The following is a 27,455-nucleotide window of genomic DNA, read 5'->3' as shown; positions in this document are numbered from 1 at the left end:
TACATTACATATATACTTACAGCTTGTATATGAAACCTTAATAGAGGTGTTCGGATGTTTTTTAGGGGCCCTATAGGCAGAATTGAACGTCTCCCCATAGGCTCCATTGTAAGCAGACTTTTGATCGAATTTATTTAATATTTAGACTGCATTAAAAAAAATACATCCATCGTCATGTCTTTCATAATGACTGTGAACAAATGTCAAAATTCCAAATAAAAAATGCAGTTCTCCTTTTAATGGCACCATGCCAGTTAAATGTACGTAATGGATGTAAATATTCAGTTCACTTCAGCGATTTTCAAAGTGTGAGGCAGGCCACGAGACTTCAGGGGAGGGGCAGCAGCTTGAGAAAAACAAAGAAAACATATTTTTTAAACCTACCGAGCCAGTTTTTGTTGTGTCAAAGAGTAAATGAATCACTCAATAGTAGGGATGTATATTTAGTCATGTATATGTCTAAACTGTATGTATATGTTAAGGTTTTATCGATACCAATACAGATATTATTTTTTCTCTATCGGTACTATATGTAAAAAAAAAAATATATATTTTTTGTTAACACAAGAGGTTGTACACTACCAACATCATATAACATCTCACAGCAGGAAAGTCTTTTGTCAACAGCTGCCTTTTGAGTCTTAAACAAGTCAACTATGTTTGCTAATGCAGTTATTATGTCATTATCTTGTAAAGAGCACATGGATCCATCACTTTTTTTCTATTAATACAATTACACTCAGCTGAAACTAATATTAATGTATGGCATTCATGTGCAGAGCACAGACCTTTTACATAATATATCATGTTAAATATATAATATAAATCAATACAATCAATTAGCATGTTAGGTGGGTGTGCATTTGTTTTGATGCCACGCAAACGCGGCCAATGGACTGGCGTCAGACGGCGACTAGAGACCTGTCAGCGGATGCTATCTTGCTTCGGAGCAGCTTTATGGATTATTATATTACTTTCAACTTTTTACTTTTTTGAGTGGATTAATATTGGCCTGTGGATTACTGGTTCACTAAGTGAACGTTTGATGAAGTGTGGTAGCGGTGGTCATGAGTAAAGCATATTCACTTCAAATTAACACTAACTGTTATTAGCGCGCGTAGCTTTGAGGGACTTTTGAGGAGGAAATATTACAAACTTTGGTGAGGTGTTGCTTCCTTATTTGTGATTATTCCAATCTGATTATCAGATCCTACCCGTGTCTCTTTTAATGCAAAGCAGCAGCACCTCTTTATTAACCACAGGTAACACATGCCGGTGAAAAGGTTCCACAGAACAGCTGTCAAAGCCGAAAAAACTGCCACTGCTAAATGCTAAAGCTAACAATTACAGTTCAGCTGAAACCTTCGCTGATGTCACATGTCACTTGGGAGACACCGCCTCTTAAAATCACACGTGCGCATAAACTTCTCAACTGCATATGACATAAATTTAAAGTTTTTTGAGTAACACATTAATTACTTCCCTATTAATTAATTAAAGTTATTAAATAGTAATTCCATTAGTATTTAAATTACTTTTTTGGTTAAGTAACGAGGAACTATCATTTTTTTAAAGTAATTTTCAGAACTCTGGTGGTAACAGTACTGTGGTGTTGAGTTTAAACTAAACACTTTGCACATTTTGTTTAAAATACAGATAAATATGCTTGATCGCAATTCTGTCTAAAAATACCGGGATATCAGTTTTGGCCCATATTGCCCAGCCCTAGTTATGGTTATGGTTTAAGTTTATTTCGAACACGTATACAGATACATTGTGATACAATGATACATCATATAATCTACCTATTCTCATTTCTCTATACAACATGTTCGATAAGTAATAGTAATAAAAAAACAAAAAATCAAATTTAATAATAATAATTTCTCTTAAGCATATGTTGTCTAATTAAAAAGCCTCAATGGTTGCGGCCATTTTGGCCCATTTGGCTTATACAGACTTTTTGCACCAAGCTTCTAACTGTCCCGTCAGCGATTTTGCACCTGGCGCCTGACACTAACTTGTTGCTAAAAATGGGAAAGTAAGCCAATCTTTTGGGTTCTGCGTGCTTGCTTCGTCACCTCCAGCTTCCTGTGTGCTTAAAATGTGCTGACATTTGCGTAAAATGCTCTTTTGTCTGCTGTGTTTAAATATAGCGTTGACATTTTATGGTCAATAAGCATCATACAGTGAACGTTTTTTTTTAAGTGATCATCTATTACATTGGACAAGTGCAAAGTTACAGTACAAAAAATAAGTGTGTTAATAGTCAGTGCATTATACCCGAGCTCAGCGGGACACTGCATCTTTGTCTTTTGGGGGACTCAACAAGCCTGCAGACAAAATGGAACGTTAGAAGAACAACAAGCAGCAATACAAAGCGTTCTTCTGTTGATTTGATTTAGTTCACCAGAAGCTCCAGAGGCATGATTGTGTTCTTGGTGGTTTCCCAAGCAAGCAATAAATTAGGATTTCCATTAAAAAATAAAGGGAATTCCCGCTGTTCTCTACTGGGAATCAACACATGCTTTGACCTCTCTTCTAGTTTCCAGTCCATCATCCGTGGTCGCCTCATCCTCCTGGTTCCTCTTCCTCCGTCCGTCCGCCATGTCGCAGGGGCAAAACTTCCTCCCCAAATTCCTCTTCGTCTCCAACCTGCTGAAGGCGGTGAAGATCCGCCAGCGGGTGCCCAACGACGTGGTGAAGCCGGCGGCCAGCGACGGCCTCATGCACCACCTGCGGGGGATGCACCGCTACACGCTGGAGATGATCGCCATGAACCACTTTCCGCAGGCCTTCCGGGAGGTGGTGCAGGCCGCCATCTTGGACCGAGCCATGCAGGCCTCCCTGGAGCAGGAGAAGAAGCTCAACTGGTGTCGGGAGGTGAAGAAGATGGTGCCCCTACGTACCAACGGTAAGAGCTAGCATGCACATATTTGTCTTTTGGGAAATATTTTAATGTACATTTGAATTAGTTCACCCTTCTTTTACTCTAAATTACGTTTCAAGTCACTGAAATCTGTTTTTCTGTACTTGAAAGTAGACAGAATTTTGGTGTGGATACATTTTTTGTGCTTTGCCAATGTTGCTGTGCCTTTTTTAGAAAAACTTTCTTCATGTCTCTCATTGACTAAAATAGCCTTAGTTAGCGGTTGTAGCGCTACCTGTTAAATTAGTACCTCAACTTACATGGTTCTGTGATGAAGCTTAACTCAAACACTTATATCTCAAATAAAAATTAATTGAAATCAATTTAATGCCCCAATGTAATGCTCCAAGCCCAAAAAAGCTCAGTTTTAACATGTAACATGCCTTTTAAAAAGAAAAACTAACTTTTTAGACCAGAAATATTGCATTAAAACAATACAATCGAATGTAATACTAACAATGACAGTATTTCATGAAGTAATGTAATAATAATGTATATCATCTTTCAAGTTGTTGTTTTTGATGATTTATTTATTTAATTCAATGAATATCATCCACTTCTTCTCAGCACTGTCCTTTGCACTCACTTTCTTCCTTCCCATGGTTGAAAAACATTTTTGTCAATCTTTAGCTCTAAGCCAGGGGTCTCAAACTCGGGGGCCAATTGCGGCCCCCGAGACGATATTTTGTGGCCCCCACCTTAATATGAAAGTCTAATGTTAGTGCGACCCACAAGTTTTATATAAATGGCACTTTACAGTGTTTTGTGCGAAGCTCAACGAGCCTACCAATCATGGTGGGGTATATGGCTCTTGACTGGGATTGATGCAAGCAGAGGAACATTTCTCAATGAGTGGAAGTGACAGCAGCGTTGCCATGGAGAGTTTTCTTCCGTGCCTGACTGCCTGCCTCAATCCTATTGGGCACACGCGGACATTCATCCCAGCGCGCTACGTTCACCACACGTCCAAAAAAAAAAGTTTTTTAAAGTTGCTACCCTGCGAGACATTTTACCTATTTGTCGTGGCTTACTGTGGTGGATCCCAAAAAGCGCAGAGGACAAGAGCGGTGAGTGCGACAAGATCGTTATTGTCCACAGTGTCAATGATTTAAAAAACTAAAACTACGGTGCCAATAGAACAGAAAGGCACTGCAACAAAAGGCTCAGGCACAAAATCACAAAACATGATGGATGAGCAGGCAAACAGCAATAACAGTCAATTATGGGGTCACATCGTTATTTGTGGGTCGTTATTTTGTATTTGCATCGCGCTTTTTGCATTGAATTTGCATTGCCTCACACGATGAACACTACATATACAGTATTTCTACCTGATTTCGTATGTCTTTTGTTACTGCATTTACAGCAACAACAGGACAGTGTCATTTCCGCTTCTTTTTCGAGTGACAGCACTGCGGATAACATTCCGGGAGCGGTCGCCTTTTTGCACTTGCTATCCCAGTAGGGCTGGGCGATATATCGATATACGTGATATATAGCGGGTTTGTCACTGTGCGACATAGAAAATGACTATATATCGTGATATTCGAGTATACATTCTCACGCAGTTGCTTTTAGCTGCTGGCATTACACGACAGGCTCTTCCCACTCTGTCTTGTCTCTCCTTCTCACAGACAGCAAGCGCACCTTCTTACATACATCACATACTGTCACTTCATACGTCACATACGTATACGCCCTCGCGCAGCAGAGAGGTAGCGGCATGGGTAACGTTAGCTGTGGTGGGAGTGGTAATACGAGAGAAAGAAGGTGCGAATCTGGTAACAAATGAAGGAAGAATTAATTCCCAAGAAAAACAGCAGGAGGTCCATCGTCTGGCGGTGGTTTGGCTTCAAGTGGGAATATGTCGAACAGACAACCGTAATTTGTCAAGTGTGGGGCAAAAGCGTTTCTACAAAAAGTAGCATTACTGCTAATATGTAGCATCATTTGAAAAGTCACCTGCTAGAGAATGAAGAGTGCTTACTCCGCCTGTCAACATCTACGTTCGGTGCCACACCAACAAAATGCTGAGGCAAACATTTCCAGATCAACACCGTATGAAAAAAAGAGTCAACAACAAAAGCAGATAATGTCGTGGAATACGTGTAATTACGTGGACCCCGACTTAAACAAGTTGAAAAACTTATTCGGGTGTTACCATTTAGTGGTCAATTGTACGGAATATGTACTGTACTGTGCAATCTACTAATAAAAGTTTCAATCAATCAATCAATCAAAAAGTCCGCAGGAACCTACCACATAGCGAAGGACGAACACTATTTGATTCCCTATTATGAAGCTCATTTTTATTTGACACTTATTGAAATATCTTGTGTGGCATCATGTTTTAAACTATTGTAGTGGCGTTCTGTACAAAAAGTGCACTTTAATTTAGTGTTGTTTTGATAAGTCATCTTAGTTACACCATGCACAAAAGTGCACTAATAGCTTGTTTTAAATGTCTCTGACAATTTTGCACTTTCTGTTTTGAAATTACATGAATTTTTGTGCCACTGCTTAATAACAGTTTAATAAATACAGTTTTGGTCAATTGACTTAGTTGTGATTTCCTTCTCTGCCTGAAAGTTTAAAATGAGCATATATTAATGCAGTATGAACAAGAATGTTTTAATGTAGACACATAGAATCATCATACTGGTGTGATTATATGTATCAAGTGTTAATTCAAGGCTAAGGCAAAATATCGAGATATATATCGTGTATCGCGACATGGCCTGAAAATATCGAGATATTAAAAAAAGACCATAATGCCCAGCCCTATATCCCAGTACTTTGTACCATCTACAAATGCCACGGTGTTCATGTCATTATGAAAGACATCAATATCGTGCGCAAAAACAAAGGAGACTGATACCGGGCCATTATCGGCCGCCGTGCTGCTGAACAGGAAAAAGCGGAAATTACTTTCTCAGTGCATTTAGACGCTGTCCGTATCCATTACCAGTTTGTATCCTGCGCTTAGAGACTGGCGCATACGATCCCCTCCGGTAGCAAGCACCCACTCGACAGATCTGGTTTTCAATTGCATAATCCAGTTGTGCTAGTCCGATTTCTCAAAAACCAAACATGATCAGATTACGGTGTTTCCATGGATTGTAGAATGCTTCTTTTGAGCCAAATTACTAGAGAAATTTGACAAATTTTGCATTGAAACGTAGTCAGTCACCACGTTTCCATGCAGTAAATTAGTCTGATTTATCAAATAGTTTGCTTTTTTGTATTTTCACACCAACGTGCACACTCTCTAATGCGACTATTGGTCATACGCCATGTGCCCTCCCGTACACTTTGGGGCGCTTATTTAATTTTAGCTCGGACATATGAATAACATTTCAGGTTGACCTATGACGTCACACTAGCCATCTGGGGATCCTTACAACTTGTTTTAACTGATGTCCGCCGTAATATTGGGACAGATTACAAATATTACGTCACTAGATTTAGACTTAGACAATTTTATTGATCCACAAGGGAAATTGAAAACTCTAATGGCAATGCTGATGTTAAATGTATTAGGGCAGATGCAGGTCCGACGCAAAGAAAGACCGGGAAAAAAGTTTTTCCGAAAATCATGGAAACAAAACTTTTAAATGTCTTGAAGTCCATTTAAAAAGCCTTGTGGATTGATTGAAGGAGTTTTAAATTTGAAGGAAAAGACCATTCGTGCCCCGACTAATACTGTTCTAGATGAAGGTTGCTATTGTTCTGGACTATCTTGCCAGTTGTGCGGAAAGTTAATCAGTTTGGAGTGCACAAATGCAGTGTGAAGAAGTTTGTGTACGCTTTATTATTAGCCTTTAATATACCTGCTTCATTCTATTTCATCTCATTCATATTTCGTTCAGGAGTCCGAATTAAGCCGGCATTTCCTAAGCTAACCTCTTAAATACATCTTTCTTTTTTTCTACCATCGATGCACTTCAAAATATTCTGTTCTTTTAATTTGTGGAGCAAATAAACAGTCTCCTCTTCATTACAATTGTTGCTATATTTTTATTGAATGATATCCTGTGCTTTGAGACTGGCGCATGCGTGATACAAAGGGTCCTCTCCGGCCGCACGCACGGCCTCGAGAGATCTGGTTTCCAATCGCATTATCCAGGTGTGTTAGTTAGACTTTTCAAAAACCAAACACGATCCGATTAAGGTGTTCCTATGGGTTGTAGGAGGCTTATTTAGAGCCGAACTATTGGAGGAATCAGACTAATTTCGTGCATGAACACGTACAAAAGACGCAGCAACTGCTACAAATGAGCTGATTAGCTACAGAGACCACCAGCGATGTGTGTGTGTGTGGGTGAGATTGAGTCAGCGCTTTTTCACATTTGATAGTATGGTTACTGTAAGTAAGGGGTCCAGGTTCCACTTTCGCACACTCATTTTGTCCTAGTTTTGTCAAGCACGGTGTTGCTGCAAAGTCATGTTTTCTGTTGCGTGGAAAATCCTAGGCCACGCTGGGAAACTCTGTGGCTTCACACGCTTTTATTTACAACTCCGGGGTCTGCCCCCTCTTTGTGTCCTATGTCAGTGAACGTGTGTAAATCTCACAGGTTCCTAAATAGAGAAGATTTACGCCGTCCCTGGTTGGCGCTGTCAGGTGTGTCACAGCTGGCCTGGCCTTGTTAAATCAAAGGCGAGTACACTGAACAAACCGGCATCGTTAAACATTAAACGTGCATGTCAAGTGCGGTTGAGGCGACTCTATTTTTAGCAACCTAAATAAAGAAGCTGAACAAGGTAATTGTTTCTATTGTGACATATTTCTATTGAATGCCTGCCGGATGAGGAACTTGTGTTTTGATCTTTTCAAAGTTACTCACTGTAAAACACACACATAAGCTCAGTTCCTCTTCAGAAAGACCCCTTCAATTGGAAATGATAACATCAACGTTTCCTGGCATTTGCTGTCAGTAACCCTGGATAGAACTTTCCAGGAACATGAAGTTGATGTCATCAATATGAGACACATTTTAAGAGCCTGACTGTCTAACTCTGAAGGACCCAAATGTGACTTTCAGCAGAGGGCACACACACACACACACACACACACACACACACACTAAATGTCTAATGCTGAGTCACTGAAGCCATCGTCACACACTCACAGAACAGAGGTCCATCAATAAAGAGCCAACCGGAGAAGGTCATATCAATCCTAGCGTCTTGGAATTTAAATTAAATGAAAATGTACCATAATAACGCTTTAAAATATTAAAGTTTTGGGGGGGGGGAAGGTTGTCCTGCTCCAATGCTCAATTTAAGTGCTTTCAACTTATATGGAGGATAAGTGATGACATGAGTACAGTCAGTACATATGTCCTAGTGTTACTCAGCAAGATGCAGACTGCTAACAATACGGATTTGTCCCCTGGTACCTAACTTGGTTTATAGATCAGAATCCGCTTTATTTGCCAGGTATGTTTAACTCACAAGGAATTTGACTTGTTAGACTGCTCTCTTTGTACAATGTAAACAATACAAATAATAAGTAACTTAAAGGCCTACTGAAATGAATTTTTTTTATTTAAACGGGAATAGCAGATCCATTCTATGTGTCATACTTGATCATTTCGCGATATTGCCATATTTTCCCTGAAAGGATTTAGTAGAGAAAATCGACGATAAAGTTCGCAACTTTTGCTCGCTGATAAAAAAAAGCCTTCCCGGTACCGGAAGTAGCGTGACGTCACAGGAGGCAATATTCCTCACAATTTTCCTTTGTTTACAATGGAGCAAGAGAGATTCGGACCGAGAAAGCGACGATTACCCCATTAATTTGAGCGAGGATGAAAGATTCGTAGATGAGGAACGTTACAGGGAAGGATTAGAGAGGCAGTGATGGACGTATCTTTTTTCGCTCTGACCGTAACTTAGGTACAAGCTGGCTCATTGGATTCCACACTCTCTCCTTTTTCTATTGTGGATCACGGATTTGTATTTTAAACCACCTCGGATACTATATCCTCTTGAAAATGAGAGTCGAGCACGCGAAACGGACATTCAAAGTGACTTTTATCTCCACGACAATACATCGGTGACACACTTAGCTACTGAGCTAACGTGATAGCATCGTACTCAAATGAAGATAGAAACAAAATAGTTTTTTGTATTTTTTTTTCCTAAATTCTGGTCTTTCATATCTTAGATTTTGTCAGCTCTTTTTTACAGTATACCAAGTTAGTAGTATGTGTGTCACTAATGCCAGTTGCGAAGGGAAGTTGGTTCATGTCAAGACAGCTTTAACTTTACCTTGAATTTAGTGTATTCACTTTTTGTTTACTTTTTCCTAAGTGTTATCAGGAGAGGATGTAAGGGTGCTCTGCCTTGTCGCCTGTTAACACCTCTTGACCTTTTCCTGTAATAATGGTTGGTCCTTTATCATGTCCGCAAGCACCTTTAGCACATCAGGTGATCTTCCTCCACAGTGGCAGGTGACGCATTTAGGGAAAAGTTTAGTGGACTAGCCTTCATCTGTCATACATCCCCCAGAGCTGTGTGTAATGGGAGAGGTTCTGATATTGCTGCTGCAGCCACACCCGACCTGAAGGTTTTCCAACTTTTGCTGATACTGTACAGATGGTATGAAGGAACATTTTAAAGGTTTTGTAACCGTCACTTTTTAATACCGGGTTATAACTTAAAGCCGGTAACCAACCCATGTCTACCGCAGACATGTTGCCTCCTCTCCAGTCAAGCGCGTGTTTCCTGCCTCATCCGGTTTCGGCAGTCTTGTTTCCGTAATAAGTCTTTTACGGTGACCGAAAATTCGGTGCATTGTTACTTGAAATCTTAATTCTTCATTCTAGCGTGTTAACATTTAGGACAATTGTATGCTCGCAACTTTATATAAACCATTTGGTAAAGGTCATTTTCAAGGCTTGCCTGGATGAGTTGGGCGTGGATGAAGTAAAACTCCTTGTTTTCTTCTCTTTTCCCTTATGACTTTGTCCATTTAGCTGCACCCAGGTCAGTTTCTATATGACAAACCATGTAAGACTCACATATAAATCCCTACATGGTCGAGGGCCGAAGTATATCACTGATATGCTCCCACTATATAAGCCCTCTAGATCACTAAGATCTTCTGAGACCAATCTGTTAGCGGTTCCCAGAGTAAACTCAGATCAAGGGAGCGCATCATTCAGTCACTATGCAACAAATAGCTGGAATAAACTTCCTGAAGATGTCAGACTCTCCCCAACTCTGACTACTTTTAAAACTAGACTGAAGACTTTTATGTTCACCTTAGCTTTCAGCTAAATCTTTTAATCTTTTAACTTTTAAGGTCCGCACTGTTTTTATTTTTATTGTCTGCATTTTAATTTTGCTTTTATTTTCTTTAATTTCACTTTGTTGTCTGTGAAGCACTTTGAGTCTGCCTTGTTTATGAAAAGCGCTATACAAATAAAGTTGCCTTGCCTTGCCTAAGACACATTGAAGTGTATGCACATCTTTTTGCACAGTCATTCAGCGCATACTTGATTGTGCAATGACAGCAGTCGTTAAAGATTAAGAACATTCCACCCCGGTCCACAGGCCACGCCTCCTTGGAAAGTCCAGGACCAGCTGAGTGTAGTGTTGATGATCTTGGATCACAGATTTGGGGAACGCATACACAAAGAGCAGATGTTAGCACAGGGAAATTCCTGTGTTTAGTGTGGCAACAAGGTTGTGCAGAGCGCAAGCACGGCCTGCTTCTTGCCTTTCACAACAAGAGAAAGACCCGGCGGCCATTTGAGGGTCTGTGAAATTCCGCTTTGGGTCTAGTTAAGATTTAGTGATGCTTTTTTACCTTAAACTGCCTCGCAATTAAGGTTTACGACATGCTACGACTATTTATCTTAGGGTTATTATCGGATAAGGCAGCCTGTGGTGTTAGCACATTCAGACATGTGAACACAATCTAGCCCTCAGCGTGGAAATCCCCATTCTCCTGTTCCGCATGTGTGTTTGCAATATACTGTAATTATTTGTACACTGGTTCTCAAGCTGTTAATGTGTGTTTATGCATACATGTATCTCTTTTAAGAACTTTTTGTCTCACCTGTCATAAACTTTCTACACACTTTTTTGAACTTCCAATAGAGTTAGTCCATTTAAATTACATGAATGAACTCATAGGTAATACGTCAAAAAGAATGTGAGACTAAAGTTGCAATTTACAATTAAAAAAAGTTGTAATTTTACGAGAATAAAGTCCAAGTCATAAAACAATAATTTATTTACAGGAAAAATGTGTTATGAGAAGTGTTATTTGTACAATAACATTTTATGGGGAAAAAGTCAAAATGTACAAGTAAAATATTATAAGAATAATGTTGGCATTTAAATATGATAATAAAGTGGAAAAGTACCAAAAAAAATTTCTATATAATTCCAATTTTTAAGAAAAAAAACAATTACCAGAAATAGATATATAATAAAATATATAAATGAGTAAATTATAAATATTACTAGCATTATTTTGTTGAGGTTTTGAGTAGAAAAAAACCACTTAATATAGAAATCAAGTTTTTTTTTTTTAAATAAGTACAAATATTTGAAGCATGTTTATGAAGGCAAAAAGCATCAAAGGTTTACATGATTTGAGTCCTAATATTACAATAATAAATCACCTTTTACTAGGGTAAAATATTATATTACAAAATAAAATAGAGGGGGAAAAAACCTATCTCTAAAATGTTCTGTTTTTGGATCAAAATGACTAATTAATTGAAATATTCAGATTTTCTTCAGAATATTATTCTCAAAAAAAGTCATTTTTTTCTTTGTAGTTTATCATTTTTGTCAACGTTACGGAACTATCAGTAAAAGACATGGAGAAGGGGTACGATTAAATATAAGCTTTGCTTCTTCCTACTCCTTTTTAAAATGCTAGTTTGTGTAAATGCAACTACATGAGGGTTCCATAATGTACCTTGTTAAACAAGTACATCATAATTATCAACATTTTAAACTGGGCCATGCTGGAAAGCAAAACTATTACAGCTATTGGTCTCCATATTTAGCCGTCTACGGCAGTATAAAATAATGCGTGTGTTTCTGTGTGTTTTTGAAGGAGATGGCAACTGTTTGCTCCACGCTGCTTCCCAGTACATGCTGGGGGTCCAGGACACGGATCTAGTCCTCCGTAAAGCCCTGCACGGCGTTTTGAAAGACACAGACACTGGAGTTTTTCGGGCCCGCTTTCAGGCAGAGCTCCTGCAGTCCCAAGAGTTCACCCAGACAGGCCTCCGATACACCACCACGGTAATATCCCCCACCGGGCATTGTATTCATAACTGAGGTAGGTGTAGAATTCTGCTTAAAAAAAGTGCTCATGATATTCCAGAACTGGGAGGACGAGTGGGACAAGGTAGTAAAGATGGCGTCTCCAGTTTCCAGTAGCAATGGCCTCCAATTTGACTCACTGGAGGACATTCACATCTTTGTCCTCTCCAACATCCTGCGCAGACCCATCATCGTCATTGCGGGTACAACATGCTCAACATCGGAAATGTTGCTCTTTATTAGCAGTCATAATGTATTATCGTTCTGCCTCTGCATAACAACAGACCAGGTGCTGAGGAGCATGAAGTCAGGTTCCTCTATCTCCCCACTCAATGTGGGCGGGATCTATCTGCCGCTGCACTGGCCGCCAGCTGAATGCTACAAATACCCAATAGTGCTGGGCTATGACTCGCAGCACTTTGCGCCTCTCATCACCATTAAAGACAGCGGCCCTGGTAGGAAAACCTGCACAGGGATTGTTCGCTTTGGAGTAGCACTTGTGTTTATTCACAGTTTTTCACTGCTCAGAGATCCGAGCCGTGCCACTGATCAACCCTGGACGAGGAGGCTTTGAGGAGCTTAAGGTGCACTTCTTGATGGAGAAGGAACAGCAGCAGAAAGAGAGGCTCCTCAAAGATTACCTGTTGCTGATGGAGATCCCCGTCATCGGTTTGGGATATGACGCCACACGGATCATCAACGCTGCTCGGTACTTTATTTTACATGTCGGACTTGGAACATACAGCTTATTGAATATAGGCAGTCAGAAACAATATACCGTGTTTCCCATGACTATAGAGCGCACCAGCATATAAGCCGCACCCACCAAATTTTGGAAGAAGAAAAATATTTCTCCATATATTAGCCGCACCGGACTATAAGCCGCAGATATATGCGTTATGAAATTAGTTAATTACACGGAGAGATTTTGCAAAAGTTTATTTATATACCTTGTTTCCAAACGGTGCCCGTAACACGGCAGTAAAACGGCAGAAGTCATCGTCATGGACTCACTAGCTGCGGAAGCTAGCTCTCCAATCAGCTAAACAGACACGATAACTCCACGGTGACATTTTGATGAATTTACTGAGGAATTTGTGAAACTGAAAGTATACAAAAAGAATGCCATTGTAAGTTAATAACACTAACACAAACACTCGTGTATGTTTGCATTTTTGCTAATGCTAACGACGCTAGCGTCACTACATTACGAGAGTACGTAGAAATATGCATGAAAACACTCCTACAGACATCACACATGGGACGCGTTAGTAAGTATGAATTGATTAGTTAAATCCTGAAACTTACAAATGTTGCTTGGTGTGGTGAATGAAGAATCCTTTCAAGCAGAAACGCTATGGACGGTTTTACTTTCAAGTCCAAGTACATTTTTAACTTGCAGCACCTGCAGTGAGCAAACTCGTCCTAAAAATGGCGACCTAGCACAAACAAGAACACCATTTTAGTCCTACGCTTGGGTTTAATGGATTGGACACAAAACATTATGGCAATTAGAAAAAAATCCATAAATTAGTTGCACCGTTTTATAAGTCACATTGACATGACATATGTCTTTGTCCAAAGGCTGGACGAGGGAAACCTCCCTGAGGACATGAACCTGATGGAGGACTACCTACAGCTGGTCAACCACGAGTATAAGCGCTGGCAAGAGGACAAGGAGCAAGCATGGGCTGCTCAGCCGCAGCGCCCGCCGCCCTTTTCCGTTTCGCAGCTCTCACTCATCGAAATCCGCTGCGCCACGCCACGGTGCACCTTCTACGTTTCAGTGGACACGCAGCCTCACTGCCACGAGTGCTTCGAGAAGCGGCAGGCCACTACGGGCGGCGGAGGAGCCCGGATAGAAGGCCTGGTACAGACCAAGGCAGCTGGCGTCCAAGGCGGGCTGGACAACGAGGGGAGCTCCAGAGGAGGCCGAAGCGGCAGCCCCCCGTCCTCCTCGTCAAGTCGGGTGGTGTTGTCGAGCCCGCGCTCTGCGCCACCCCCCACAGCTCCTAGTCTCAGCTTGTACAGCGAAACCCACGCCATGAAGTGCAAGACACCCGGGTGCCTTTTCACCCTTAGCGTGGAGCACGACGGACTTTGCGAGCGCTGTTTCAATTCTAGGCAGAACCAGGGACCTCCTGGAGCCGGAACAGCTTCCGCGGGACTCCCGGGCCCTGAAGCAAGGGCCGTAGCCCCTCATGCGGCGCAAGGACCCGGCTGGAGCCAGTGGGGGGGCCGCGAGACCGAGACGGAGCGCTGCAGCATGTGCAGGCAGGAAGCTTTTAGGATATTCAATGGGCTGTGTCCACCCTGCATGCAGAGACAGCAGGGTCCAGACAGGTGCGAAGCACCGCAAAACAAGCCAAGGACTGAGGCCTCGTCTTCAGCTTGGAGTCAAGCAAGGGACCCTGAGCGGCCTTGCCTCAACGTAACCCCAGGGCACACCTCCGCCTGGCAGGCCCCTTTAGCCCGACCCTGTAAAAGATCGGGCTGCCAGTTCTTTGGGACACCGGAGAAGTTTGGTTTCTGCACTATTTGCTACGTAGACTATCAGACCAACCACCGTAAGTTTTTTATTTTTATTTTTAAAGCTATCTTCTTGCCATCTGTCACGTATCGTCACGCGCCTCACTCAAGGCCACGCTTTGTGATTTGTCCCAGACATGACACCTCCCCCGGCCCCGGCCCAGAGTCGGCACGGTTTGGAGGCCAGCTTCCAGAATGCGACGCGCTGTCGTGGACCGGGCTGCGGGGCGATCGGCAAGGCCATGCTGGAGGGTTACTGCGACAAGTGCTACGTCAAGGAGCAGAGTGCACGGCTCAACCAAATGGTGAACCACACACCGCACTCCCCTCCTCCCGTCATGGTACGTTTTATAATAATCATTGTGTGTGTGTTTTAGTTTTGCGATTTTATTGGCCTGGATTTGCTGCATCAGCTGCATAAATAGTGTGAGAACACTGTAAGTTGCTAATTAATTCACCAAAGAACAACAAAGTAAAATACAGCTTGCTGTTGTCGATATTAGGGATGTGACAATATAAAAAAATTATCAGCTATCATTATTATCGTGGTATTGTTGAATGTGCTCAAAAAGTACTTATATACACACTGAAATATATTGACCAGGTTATTTTTTTAATTACTAAAATAAGTAGAAACACTGTTAAAAAAGCCACTATTTTTTTGTTTCTTATGCTTCACTGATAATGTTTTAGTCTTAGTATTGTATATGTTTTAATGGCCAAGCTTTTATTGTTTTAAATATTGGTTTGTACTGTAGCCTGTTAAGATTTATTTAAATGAATAGTGCATAACAAATAAAATATATTATTATTTATTATTTCTGGCGGGCATTGTGGCTTCCTAATCTGTTCACCGATCTTTGAACGCATCGTAGAAACACCGTTGTCTTGTATTCCTTTGAGTATCGAACAATCACTCTGTGCTAAGAGAGCACAGCTTGTAAGTTCAATGTGCACAGTTGAATATCTTAATTGCTCAGACAGCAATGTGTTTTTTTAAGTTTAGATTGGGATATGTTGTTTCTTAATGGGGAAATTTATTAATGTTTCTTATTTTCATGTTAGCATTTAGGTTAGCGAGCTCGCGTCCGTCCGTGAGTTTATCAAAGTGCGGCTATGCACGGTTTTTCAATCATGTTAATTTTAAACGGTAATACTAACTGTCAGGAGTTTTACCGCGATTATCATTAATACTGTTTATTGTTACATCCCTAACCAATACCGATACTTTTGCAAAGTACCGGTTTAGCAGATAAATAATACACTACCAATCAAACACCACATTTACTTATTTCAGGCTGAAATAGCTTACAGTTTACTTTTTTCAAAATAATGCTATATTATTGATGCCTATCCCACATGTGTACATATATACTTTGGTAAAGTTTTGTTATAATTGTAATGTTGACAAGGTTGCTACATTATTGTAAACCAGGGGGATACTAATATTTCCTACAGAGGGCCGCATAGATTGAAATGGATTAGGGGTTCCTAACCTTTTTGACCTCAGGGTCCAACTTTTCTACCATAGGGGCCCGGGACACACTCAATTATTAACACTGAATTAGTAATCCTACTCTAGATTTTAATCATATTCAATAATTATATCTAACCTACTTAGAGTTTACAACATTGTGAAATTATATAAAGCCATGTGTTAATCACAAAGATTATTTATTTAACGCATAAACCTTAGACTTCAGTCAGGCTAATTAGAAAAAATAAGTACTGACCAAATAATATGCATAGAAACTGACAAAAAAGTACATACAATTATGGTGTGCTAAAATAAACTAAATTAGTAATGAATATGTTTCTTAAATAAACTGTCAGTAACATTAAAGTGCAAATAGAAATACGGCTTCACCATGTTAGTCTTAATTTGCGCGCTTAAGACTCTTCTCAGTTACTTCATCTCCAGACTTCTACTGTTTGTTAGACATTGTCATTACTGCCACAAGTGGTGGAAAAGTGTATAACTGAATCTTCGAGCACTACCCAATTCGATTCGAATCTTGGGCGTAACTATTCGATTCGGAATCGAATCTTGATTCAAAATCAATACTTTTTAATAATATTGGGTGCCAGTTCTATGATTAACTACGTTCCTCCATAAAATACATAAACAGCCGTGATATACTTCTATATTACATAAAAAAACTGGTATTGATTAATAAAGCTCTACTCGAACATTTAATAATGTCAAATACAAATAAGGCAATAAGAGAAGTATCCCGCACTTCTCTTTTCTTAAGTAAATCTGTACAGCAGATATGGGCATCAGATATGATTTTCCTGAATGCCTGGACAAAATACATTTTTTATAAAAATGTTTTTTTTCTTTCTTTACATTGATTTTTTTCAAATTTGATTAAGAATCATTACAAATAAGAATCTCGATTCATTTGAAAATCTATTTTTTTGACCCCCCTAGTCCAAATGTATTTGTGGCGGGCTGTCTCAAACAAATAGGTAAATGTGAAACACTGCCTTAATAACGGTATTGTTAATAGTCAGGTATTGATTCACCCATCACAAAAAAATGGAGGACGTGCTGCTTAACTTTGCTGTTTTTCATTGAGGAAGTCCTCACTTAACTTACCTTTACATTCCTCTTTCCCTAAAAGCGTGACCGAGCGACCAAACCCCGATCCACGCAGCAAATCCAGACCCAGACCCAAATCCAGACCCAGACCCAAACACAGACCCAGACCCAGTGCCGGCGGAGCGGCTGCAGCAACGTGTCCCCGGGCTGCACGGACCTCTGCCCCGAGTGCCACACGCGGGGCCAGGGCCGGGAAGCGGGCAGGCGGGCGCAGGCGCCCAAGGAGAAGTCCAAGCAGCGGTGCCGGACGCAGGGTTGCGACCACTACGCCAACCAAGAGAAACAGGGCTACTGTAACGAGTGCGACCACTTCAAACAGATTTACCGCGGCTAATCGCGCGGAGCGACACTGACATTCGCTAGCATGCTAGCACGCCCTGCTGCCGGGCGCACCGTGCCAGTCAATGCATCTCTGATACTAACTAACCAACTTACTAACTAGCTAGTGACTAACTAGTAACCTTATGGCCTGAAAATCACTCCCCTGTCCCCCATGTAGAATGTGAAGCGAGAGTGTGTGCACGTGGGGGAAGTGAATGTGAGCGCGCGTGTGTGTTTGCAGAAGACATGGCCTCCAGAATACCTCTTTGTGCAATTACTATCATCCGACGAGCGGCGTGCACTTAACACGGCGAGAGGTTTGGGCGACGTGTCAGCGGAGCGAGCGACTTGTGTACAAAATGTATTTAGAGGTACGCGCTGACTCGCGCCGGACACAACGATTGTACGTCGACGTAACGAGAAGTATCGGACTTTTTGCTTTCTAGACCACAGCCAAGGATCGTCTGTCTGTCCTCCGTCTGTTTCTACCTGTCCGTGCCTGTCTGTTTTGCATTTGTTCTTGGGGACGCCCTGCAACAAATCTGTGCAAGTTAAAAGCCCCCCTCCTACCCCAAAAACTAATTGGTGACGATTATTAGTTAGCATGCACCCCTCGCTCTCCGAGTCCTTCTTGTCCTTGCAAAATAACTTTGCCAAAAAGCTCTTACAATCAGTATCGCGTGATGACAGAACTACCTTCCATTAGTCAGTGTTTCTTTCAAAAGGACTCCCTATTTTTTCCTCTTTATATTGAATTCACATTGCCTTTGTCCAAACGTACATGGGATATATTAAGGGTCTACAGAAATGCACTTTTTTGGAAAACTTTGACCAGGGTAGAGACTCGCCGAACCTCAGCATGTGCAGTTTGGCTCGTCTCCTTTGTATGATGTCACAGCGTGCGCCGTTCCGGTTTTGTATTGATCTACTTTCCCTACTATGATGAAGAGGGGACTTGTTCCATTGGACAAAACATTCATTTGAAATGCACTTGGCGAGGAAGGGTATGGGGGCTGGGGGGGGAATATACAAAAACAAAAAAAAACATTGGTACCTCTGTTTTCGTTATACCGTTCCAAAGGGTGTGTTGAAAACCAAAACAATGCAAAATCCAATTAATCCATTCCAGACCCCCAAAAATGTTAACGCAAAACACTTTTTTATGGCAAATAATTATAGTTTACCTGCATACATCAATTTTTCTATCAATTACAATTTTGTCACTGAAATGTTTTTAGCGACACTGATGGAATTACCAATCTATTAGAAGCAAAACCAAAAGAGGATGTGAGTCTTTCAAAGTCCAAGGTTTCAAAACCGTCCCCATATAGTTGTGCATAAAGATGGAGAACTCTTAACTAGTAGCACCAACTCTTTTTGTGACAGTCCAAATTAGGGCTGTGAATCTTTGGGCACCACACGGTTTGATTCGATTCTTGGGGTAACGATTCGATTTAGAATCGATTATGGATTCAAAATCAATAGTTTGGGTGCTAGTTCTATGATTAACTACATTCCTCCATCAAATGGACAAACAGCTCTGATACATTTCTATATTACTTTAAAAAATATGTTGTTTTAAAAAAAAAAAAAAAATTATATCCAATCATTTAATGTCTATTACTGATAAGGCAGAATAACTTTTTTAGTTGTTTTAGTCTGTAACAGAAAAGATTTGAAGCTCATCAACTTGCCTGAAAAAAAAAATGTAATCCTTGTTTAAATTACAAACATTTTTTGACCGACTTGAAACATTTTATTCTGAAAAATATAAACTAAAAGAATAATGCAATTATAAAAATATAGTATATAAAAATGTATTATAAATTCTAATTGATCAGCACAATATATAAACAATTTGAACCTACAAAAAAGACATAAAACAATTTGTGCTGATTATATATATATATTTTTAAAGCAAAATAAGGAAGTCAGGATCAAAGGCTATGTTTTGAAGCATGTTCTCCGGGGTCATACTATTTGCGAAGGACTGGATTCAATTTATTGGACTAATCCTCATTTTCCTCCGTGGTGGGTTATTTTGCAGGCGTACTCCCTAACAGGAAACCACAGAGTCGGCATATGTTAAGTCATACTAAAACCAAATCATTCTAAAAAGGGGGGTTTATGAAAACCGAGGTACCACTGAACATGTATGTTTGGACTTAGCCTACACGTGTTTAAACAGTGCAAGACAGACAGGGCAGGCCCCTGCTGCTTTTGGTGCTACATGCACAGAGAGCCTCTCCATTGTAGCCAACATGCTGGCAGTCACACACACAACAACACACACATAGTGGAGACCGCATTTAGCTTACAGCATTTCTTTTTTCCTAGCCAGCTTTCCTTGCTTTTTAACAAATCAGTTGCCTTGGATGTTGCTTTTCCTCTTTACGGACCACTTCAGCACCTAGAAACTCCCACACAAAAAGTGGTTCCAGTCTTGCCCGCAGACTGGGACGTGATCCACCTTACTACCAATTGCACACACAGCACATGGAAATCCAGCGTCGGGGTTTGTTGTCGATGCCGTGTCCCAGCCGGAGGTGGGCTTCTTCAGCGGCCGGGCCACGGCGACAACTTTTCCCGCAAGCAGGTGACCTTTTGATGGCCTGCTCTGGCACATGTCATCACTCTGAATGTGTTTGTGCTGCTGCTGCAACAGCACAGTATTGTATCGGGGCTGATCCTCCATACGTTTTGCCTTTAAGACGGACCATAGGGACATGATTGCTTGATCACTGCTCCCGCTTCTTCTTATTATTATTAGTACTCTTCTTCTAAAATGCATTTGTGAATATGGATCTCGGTCCGTGTTGTAGGACCTTTCCGACCTGATGCCTCATCTTTAAACACACACACACACACACACACACACACACACACACACACACACACACACACACACACACACACACACACACACACACACACACACACACACACACACACACACACACACACACACACGTGCGCGTCTCAAATGGAACATTCCTGTTTTATTTTTTTACTAGGGTTTCCAGATGTATTTTAATAGCTTTCTCTTTTTTTGTTTTTTGCCAAAATAATGTACATGTGCCATCAAAACGCCAAACAGTTGTTATACCTCTTTTAAAAAAATGGCCGCCAGCGTGCCGCAGATAGACATCGCATCGCTTTTTGTGATGTTACGGTGGAGCCTCTGAAGTCGAGCGTCCAATTTGGAGTCAACAACAACAACAGACTCAGTGAATCTGGTTAGTAAGGGTGTGAATCTTTAGGTACCCAACAATTAATTCCGATTCCTGGGGTGATGATTCCAATCAACACGATTCTCAATTGAAACCGATTCTCACAATGTATTATTTGGTACAATAATTATAATGAACATTTTTAAAATAGATTACAGCTTAGAAAAGCTCCTTCTGGTAGCATGGAGATGCCTAAAAACATATTTTTGATATTTCTTTATATATATGCATAAGTATATATGTACAGTATATATGTGTATATATTTTAAATGTGTGTATGTATATGCTTGTGTGTATATATGCGTATATGTATAAATATGCGTATATGTACACATATGCGTATGTGTATGTATGTATGCATATATGTACATGTGTATAAATGTATGCATATATGTACATATGTATATTAATGTATGCATATGTGTATATATGTATGCGTATATGTACATATGTGTATATATGTATGCGTATATGTACATGTGTGTGTGTGTGTATATATATATATATGTATATATATATATGCGTTTATGTATGTATATATATATGCCTGTATATATGTACAGTATATATATGTATATATTTTAAATGTGTGTATGTATATGCATATGTGTGTATATATGCATGCATGTGTGTATATATGCGTATATGTATAAATATGCGTGTATGTACAAATATGCGTACATGTACATATATGCGTATATGTACATATATGCGTTTGTGTATAAATGTACATATGTGTATACATGTATGCATATATGTATATTAATGTATGCGTATATGTACATGTGTATAAATGTATGCGTATATGTACATATGTGTATATATGTATGCGTATATGTCATATGTGTATATATGTATGCGTATATGTACATGTGTGTGTGTGTGTGTGTATATATATATATATATATAATATATATATATATATATATATATATATATGCCTATATGTATATTTGTATACGTGTGTGTGTGTGTGTGTATATATATATATATATACATATATATATGTATGTGTATATTTAAAAAAAAAAAAAAATCTTGACATTTTTCTGTGCAACCCTCGTGGTGAGCCTTAAGTGTGTTTGTATGATGCCACTAAAACGCTACAAGAGCAAAAGTGTGATGATAACCATAGAACCTGAAAATGTAGTTTATTATGACATAGAAATGGGTCAAGGCTGCTCGTAATAATGAGCAATGCCATTAATTAAATCCCACACCATTTTTTTTATTCCAAGTGAATGCTAACGTGATTACCATGTAGCCAAAAGCAAAATGGCTAATAATGACAATGATCAGTGATAGATTGTTTCAATGTAGCAGAGTTCCGTTTACTGTAAATGCTCTTATTAATAGCCGGGGTGATTATTTACCTAAACCTCAAACAGGATGGGGCGTTAATTGGAAGCTGCCAATGATTGGAGAGGGATATGGTAACTTATTATATTGAATAAAATTTAAAAAATCATACTTTAATAATGATTTGGACTGCGTAAGAAACTAGAGAGAAAGACATATAGCTGTGTTTGACACATGGTCATTTATGAACAAGTGTCTTGTTGCACGGAACACAAGTCAGTATTAATGTTGAGGTCATTGTAAACAATACGGCAATTGTGAGTAGCAACATTTTAACGTAGCAACTGTGAAATTAATTTGGAATAAAATACACCAAAAGGTTGCCTACAGCCACAGCCATGTTTTTCAGCCCAGCACAAATTCAAGTCCCCAATGTTTATTGGCTTTTGTAGACCACACCCCCGGCTAATATAGTAATTGTATGTTCTTGTACAGTGAGAAAAAGCTTTATGATGGCGGGATCTTAACCCAAGAACAGACTAATTCACTCCACGTTTTCAACGTGTCACGGTGTTCGACTTGTGAGGCTCCACAATCCCAAGTGGCGCCCACTTTGCCACAGTCGTGGCCGGTTTCAACTAAGCCGTCCGAGCCGATGTCTGTCTGTGGCCGCAGGTCGCCTCTGCCTTCACGCGTGAACACTTCGAGATCTCCCGTGTGCTTTAATCGCCTCCACGCCGACAGAAGATAACACAAAAATAGCAGCTCCGCTCATCCAGACTGTGCGTGTGACGGCGGAGCTGCGTAGGCGTTAACGGAACGGTACTCCCACTCACTTAGGGACATTCCAAGAGTGGGATGAGAGGCAGATGAAGAAGAAGGTGTAACAAAACATGCAAACCTGTTTTTCCTGTGTGATCTTTCAGCAATGGAGTGTATGGAGAGAGGGGAAAAAAACTAAAGCCTGGTTTTATTTGTTAAGTATTTATTCATATCAAAATATGTGTATTGTGTGATTCAATAATTATTTATATGTTGTCCTGAAATGAATTATTTTTATTAAGAAATCTGAATTCTGTCTACTGTTTTTTTTTGTGTTGTTGCACTCATCTTGCGTCATGCTTTAAATAAATAATAGCGCCTAATAATACAGTACATATTAAACGAGGTACAGTATGCATTACCTCATGTAAAGCCTCCCCCACCCACCCTCAGAAGCAATGTACTGCGGGGGAAGTGGCTCCTTGCAGTGGGAGGGGGCATTTTAGAGCCAGAATTTGATTTTTATTTTAATTTACTTTAATTTGTATCTATATGAAATATGGACTATTTTTATATCTGTCATAATTGCAACATATTTAGTAACATTTCATTTTTTTACACTACTTCGTTCCTGATTGGCTGGAAAAAGTCACATGGGTCTATGCTGCCCAATAGTTCGTTACTACTGTATTAATCTAACAATAGTGATTTGTAGTAGTGTGTAACTGATCTAGTATGTTATTTTTTTTTTTTTAGAAATGTGAGTGTAAATTAGAAATATATTTAATATTTAATGGTTTCCTTTCACTTTATTAGGGACGGAGCAGCGATGCAGAGCACCGAAAGAGCCCTACTGAAATGGCAATGTTTATGAGGCCCTGTGAAGGCCCTCTTGAAATTGCTTTGTTTATCATCATCCTCCCACTTCGATCACATGAGTATCTTAACATTCATGACAACTCACCAAATTTTGATATATTTGGGGACCATGCATCCATTCATCCATCCATTTTCCTCTGCTTATCCGAGGTCGGGTCGCGGGGGCAGCAGCCTAAGTAGAGAAGCGCAGACTTCCCTCTCCCCAGCCACTTCGTCCAGCTCCTCCCGGGGAATCCCGAGGCGTTCCCCAGGCCAGCCGGGAGACATAGTCTTCCCAACGTGTCCTGGGTCTTCCCCGTGGCCTCCTACCGGTCGGGCGTACCCTAAACACCTCAGGGAGGCGTCCGGGTGACATCCTGACCAGATGCCCGAACCACTTCATCTGGCTCCTCTCGATGTGGAGGAGTAGCAGCTTTACTTTGAGCTCCTCCCGGATGACAGAGCTTCTCACCCTATCTCCGAGGGAGAGCCCCGCCACCCGGCGGAGGAAACTCATTTCGGCCGCTTGTACCCGTGATCTTGTCCTTTCGGTCATAACCTAAAGCGCATGACTATAGGACACTCTAACCACTAGGCCACTGAGTAGGTGGAGGTGCTTGGGGGACCCGAACATGATAATTTAAATTTGACTCAGTAGCGCCCCCTTAAAAATGTGAAAAAGTTACGCCCTGCTGCCAAATTCACGTATCATCTCGAAGATAGATGGAGATTTAAGAGGACATATTTGAAAATAAACAGGAAGTTGGCCATCTTGGTTTCCGTCAGCCAGTTTGGGGCTAAAAAACGGGGGTCGTATTTGAACAAGCTCTTTCGAGGGACTTTAACCAAATGAGCCGCAGTTCAAATGAAAGATACCAAGACAGATGGGCGATGATGAATAGCGAAGGAAACGTGCCTAGGTCATAGGATGTGGGCGTGGCTTGGCGCCAAACTTTGATCGGATGGTTTGCCACAAAACACGAGACGTTAATAACTCGGCTCCACAATTTTAGATTTTGATCACAATTGGTACAAATGATGAAGACACCCTGAAATGCTGGATTGGTTAGTAACTTTTTTGGCAGGAACTGGAACACGCTGTGGTATATGCGTGAATTATACCATGAATTGATTAACGTGGACCCCAACTTAAACAAGTTGAAACATTTTTATTCGGGTGCTACCATTTAGTGGTCTATTGTACGGAATATGTACTGTATGTACTGTGCAATCTACTAATAAAAGTTCAAATCAATCAATCAATCAATGCCGATCCACAGCATCCCAAACATCCTCAATGGGTGACATGTCCGGTGAGAATGCTGGCCATGCAAGAACTGGGATGTTTTCAGCTCCTAGGAATTGTGTACAGATCCTTGCAACATGGGGCCCTGCATTGTCATGCAGCAACATAAGGTGATGATCTCGAGTGAATAGCACAACAATGGATCTCAGGATCTCGTCACAGTATCTCCTTGCATTCAATATGCCATCAATAAAATGCAACTGCGTTCGTTGTCCAAAACATACGCCTGATCATACCATAACCCCACCCCCACCATGGGGGTGGGGTTATGTTGACATCAGCAAACCGCTCTCCCACACGATGCCCTTCACGCTGTCTGCCGTTTGCCCTGAACAGTGAAAACCGGGTATCATTCGTGAAGAGAACACCTCACCAATGTGCCAGACGCCATCGAATGTGAGAATTTGCCCACTCAAGTCGGTAATAACGACGAATTGCAGTCAGGTTGAATCCTCGATGAAGACGACAAACATGCAGATGAGCTTCCCTGAGCTTCCCCAGTTTGTGCAGAAATTATTTGGTTATGCAAACCGATTGTTGCAGCAGCTGTCCGGGTGGCTTATTGAGGTGTACCTGCTGGATGTGGAGGCCCTGGGCTGGTGTAGTTACATGTGGTCTGCGGTTGTGAGGCCAGTTGGATGTACTGCCAAATTCTCTGAAACGCCTTTGGAGACGGCTTACGGCAGAGAAATTAACATTCAATTCACAGGCAACAGCTCTGGTGGACATTCCTGCAGTCAGCATGCTAACTGCACGCCCCCTCAAAACTTGCGACATCTGTGGCATTGTGCTGTGTGAAAAAACTGCACATTTCAGTGTGGCCTTTTATTGTGGGCAGCCGAAGGCACACCTGTGCAATAATCATGCTGTTTAATCAGCATCTTGATATGCCAAACCTTGAGGTGGGATGGATTATCTTGGCAAAGAAGAAGTGCTGACTAATACAGATTTAGACAGATTTGTGGACAATATTTGAGAGGAATAGGTATTTTGTGTACATAGTAAAAGTTTTAGAACTTTGAGTTAAACTCGTGAAAAATGGGAGCAAATACCAAAGTGTTGCATTTATATTTTTCTTCAGTGTATTTAACAACTGCTTGCTGTAGTATTTACATACATTTTTTACAGTATATAGTAATTTCCCCAAGATCGCACTACGTTGGACTCCACCTGGGAAAAGGAAGCAAGACCGGCCCAAGAACACGTGGCGGCGTACGGTGACAGCTGAGCTGAAGGAGATGAACCTAACCTGGGGCGAGGCACAGTATGTTGCTCAAGACAGGTCCAGATGGAGGCAGATCGTCGAAGCCTTATGTCCCGTCAGGGACGAAGAGGATTAAGTAAGTATAGTAATTTCTAGTCGCAACTTTCTGGCTTTAAAAAACACAAAAATAAATCAAGGGTATACATTTGTAGTCAGTAACAGTTTAATTTTTAGATAAAGCATAGAGAATTATTATGGAATCACTTAATTCTGAGAAAATAATTATGGATGGATGAAAAACAAACAAATTAAAAAAACACTACAAGAACACACCATTAGTACTTTGTTGCACCGCCTCTGGCTTTTATAACAGCTAGCAGTTCCTGGGGAACGAGTGACAAACAGAACCCTTCATCATCTCCAGCTCCAACTTTCTCTGGTTGCTGTTGTCGGATCAGCTTTGCGCGATAGAGTCATGTCATGAACCATTTTCTTCAATACCCACCACACATATTTTACATTGGATTGAGATCCAGACTTTTTGCAGGCCATGAAATTTACCTTATGTATCTTTCTTCAAGGAATACTTTACTGCTTTTGCTCTATGGCAAGATGCATTATCTTCTTAAAAATTATGTCATCACCCCCAAACATCCTTTCCATTGATTGAACAAGAAAAGTGTCCAAAATGTAAACTTAAGCATTTATTAAAGATGAAATGACAGCCGTCTCCCCAGTGCCATTACCTGACATGCAGCCTCATATCATCAATGACTGTGGAAATGTACTTGTTTTCTTCAGGCAGTCGTCTTCATAAATCTCACTGGAACGACACCAAACAAAAGTTCCAGCATCATCACCTTGTCCAATGCAGGTTTGCAATTCATAACTGAATATGAATTTCCATATAGTACATGATTGCTTTTCCTTTGCTCATTGAAACCTTGATTTTTATGTTCAAGTGTTAGTGACGGCTTTCGTTTAGCTTTTCTGTATTTAAATTGAATTCCCTTTAGATCAAGGGTGTCAAACTCTGGCCCGCGGGCCAAATTTCACTTGGCCCTTGAGGCGATATCAAATTAACACTAAAGCTGGCCCGCCGATTATATATTGTGGCG

General features: G+C 40.7%; 1 protein-coding gene across 2 annotated transcripts in view; it reads left to right on the top strand.

Annotated features, from left to right (window-relative positions):
* Positions 1-24,355, top strand: part of tnfaip3 (tumor necrosis factor, alpha-induced protein 3) — a 31,094-nt gene extending 6,739 nt beyond the window's left edge. The window contains exons 2-9 of one of the 2 annotated variants that reach the window (XM_062059036.1): positions 2,546-2,914; positions 12,012-12,202; positions 12,285-12,426; positions 12,508-12,678; positions 12,752-12,932; positions 13,808-14,790; positions 14,888-15,093; positions 23,786-24,355. In XM_062059036.1, coding sequence (XP_061915020.1) covers positions 2,608-2,914; positions 12,012-12,202; positions 12,285-12,426; positions 12,508-12,678; positions 12,752-12,932; positions 13,808-14,790; positions 14,888-15,093; positions 23,786-24,028 — 2,424 coding nt within the window. In that variant the 5' untranslated portion in view covers positions 2,546-2,607 and the 3' untranslated portion in view covers positions 24,029-24,355. Of the gene's footprint in view, positions 1-2,545; positions 2,915-12,011; positions 12,203-12,284; positions 12,427-12,507; positions 12,679-12,751; positions 12,933-13,807; positions 14,791-14,887; positions 15,094-17,379; positions 21,783-23,785 lie in introns of those variants that run through there. The other variant, XM_062059035.1, reaches the window with a different exon arrangement.
* The last annotated feature ends 3,100 nt before the right edge of the window (positions 24,356-27,455 follow it).

Source organism: Entelurus aequoreus, linkage group LG09 (genome assembly GCF_033978785.1).
Source record: "Entelurus aequoreus isolate RoL-2023_Sb linkage group LG09, RoL_Eaeq_v1.1, whole genome shotgun sequence".
In the NCBI taxonomy this organism is placed as follows: Eukaryota; Metazoa; Chordata; class Actinopteri; order Syngnathiformes; family Syngnathidae; genus Entelurus; species Entelurus aequoreus.
This window is presented reverse-complemented; position numbering and strand designations above follow the sequence as displayed.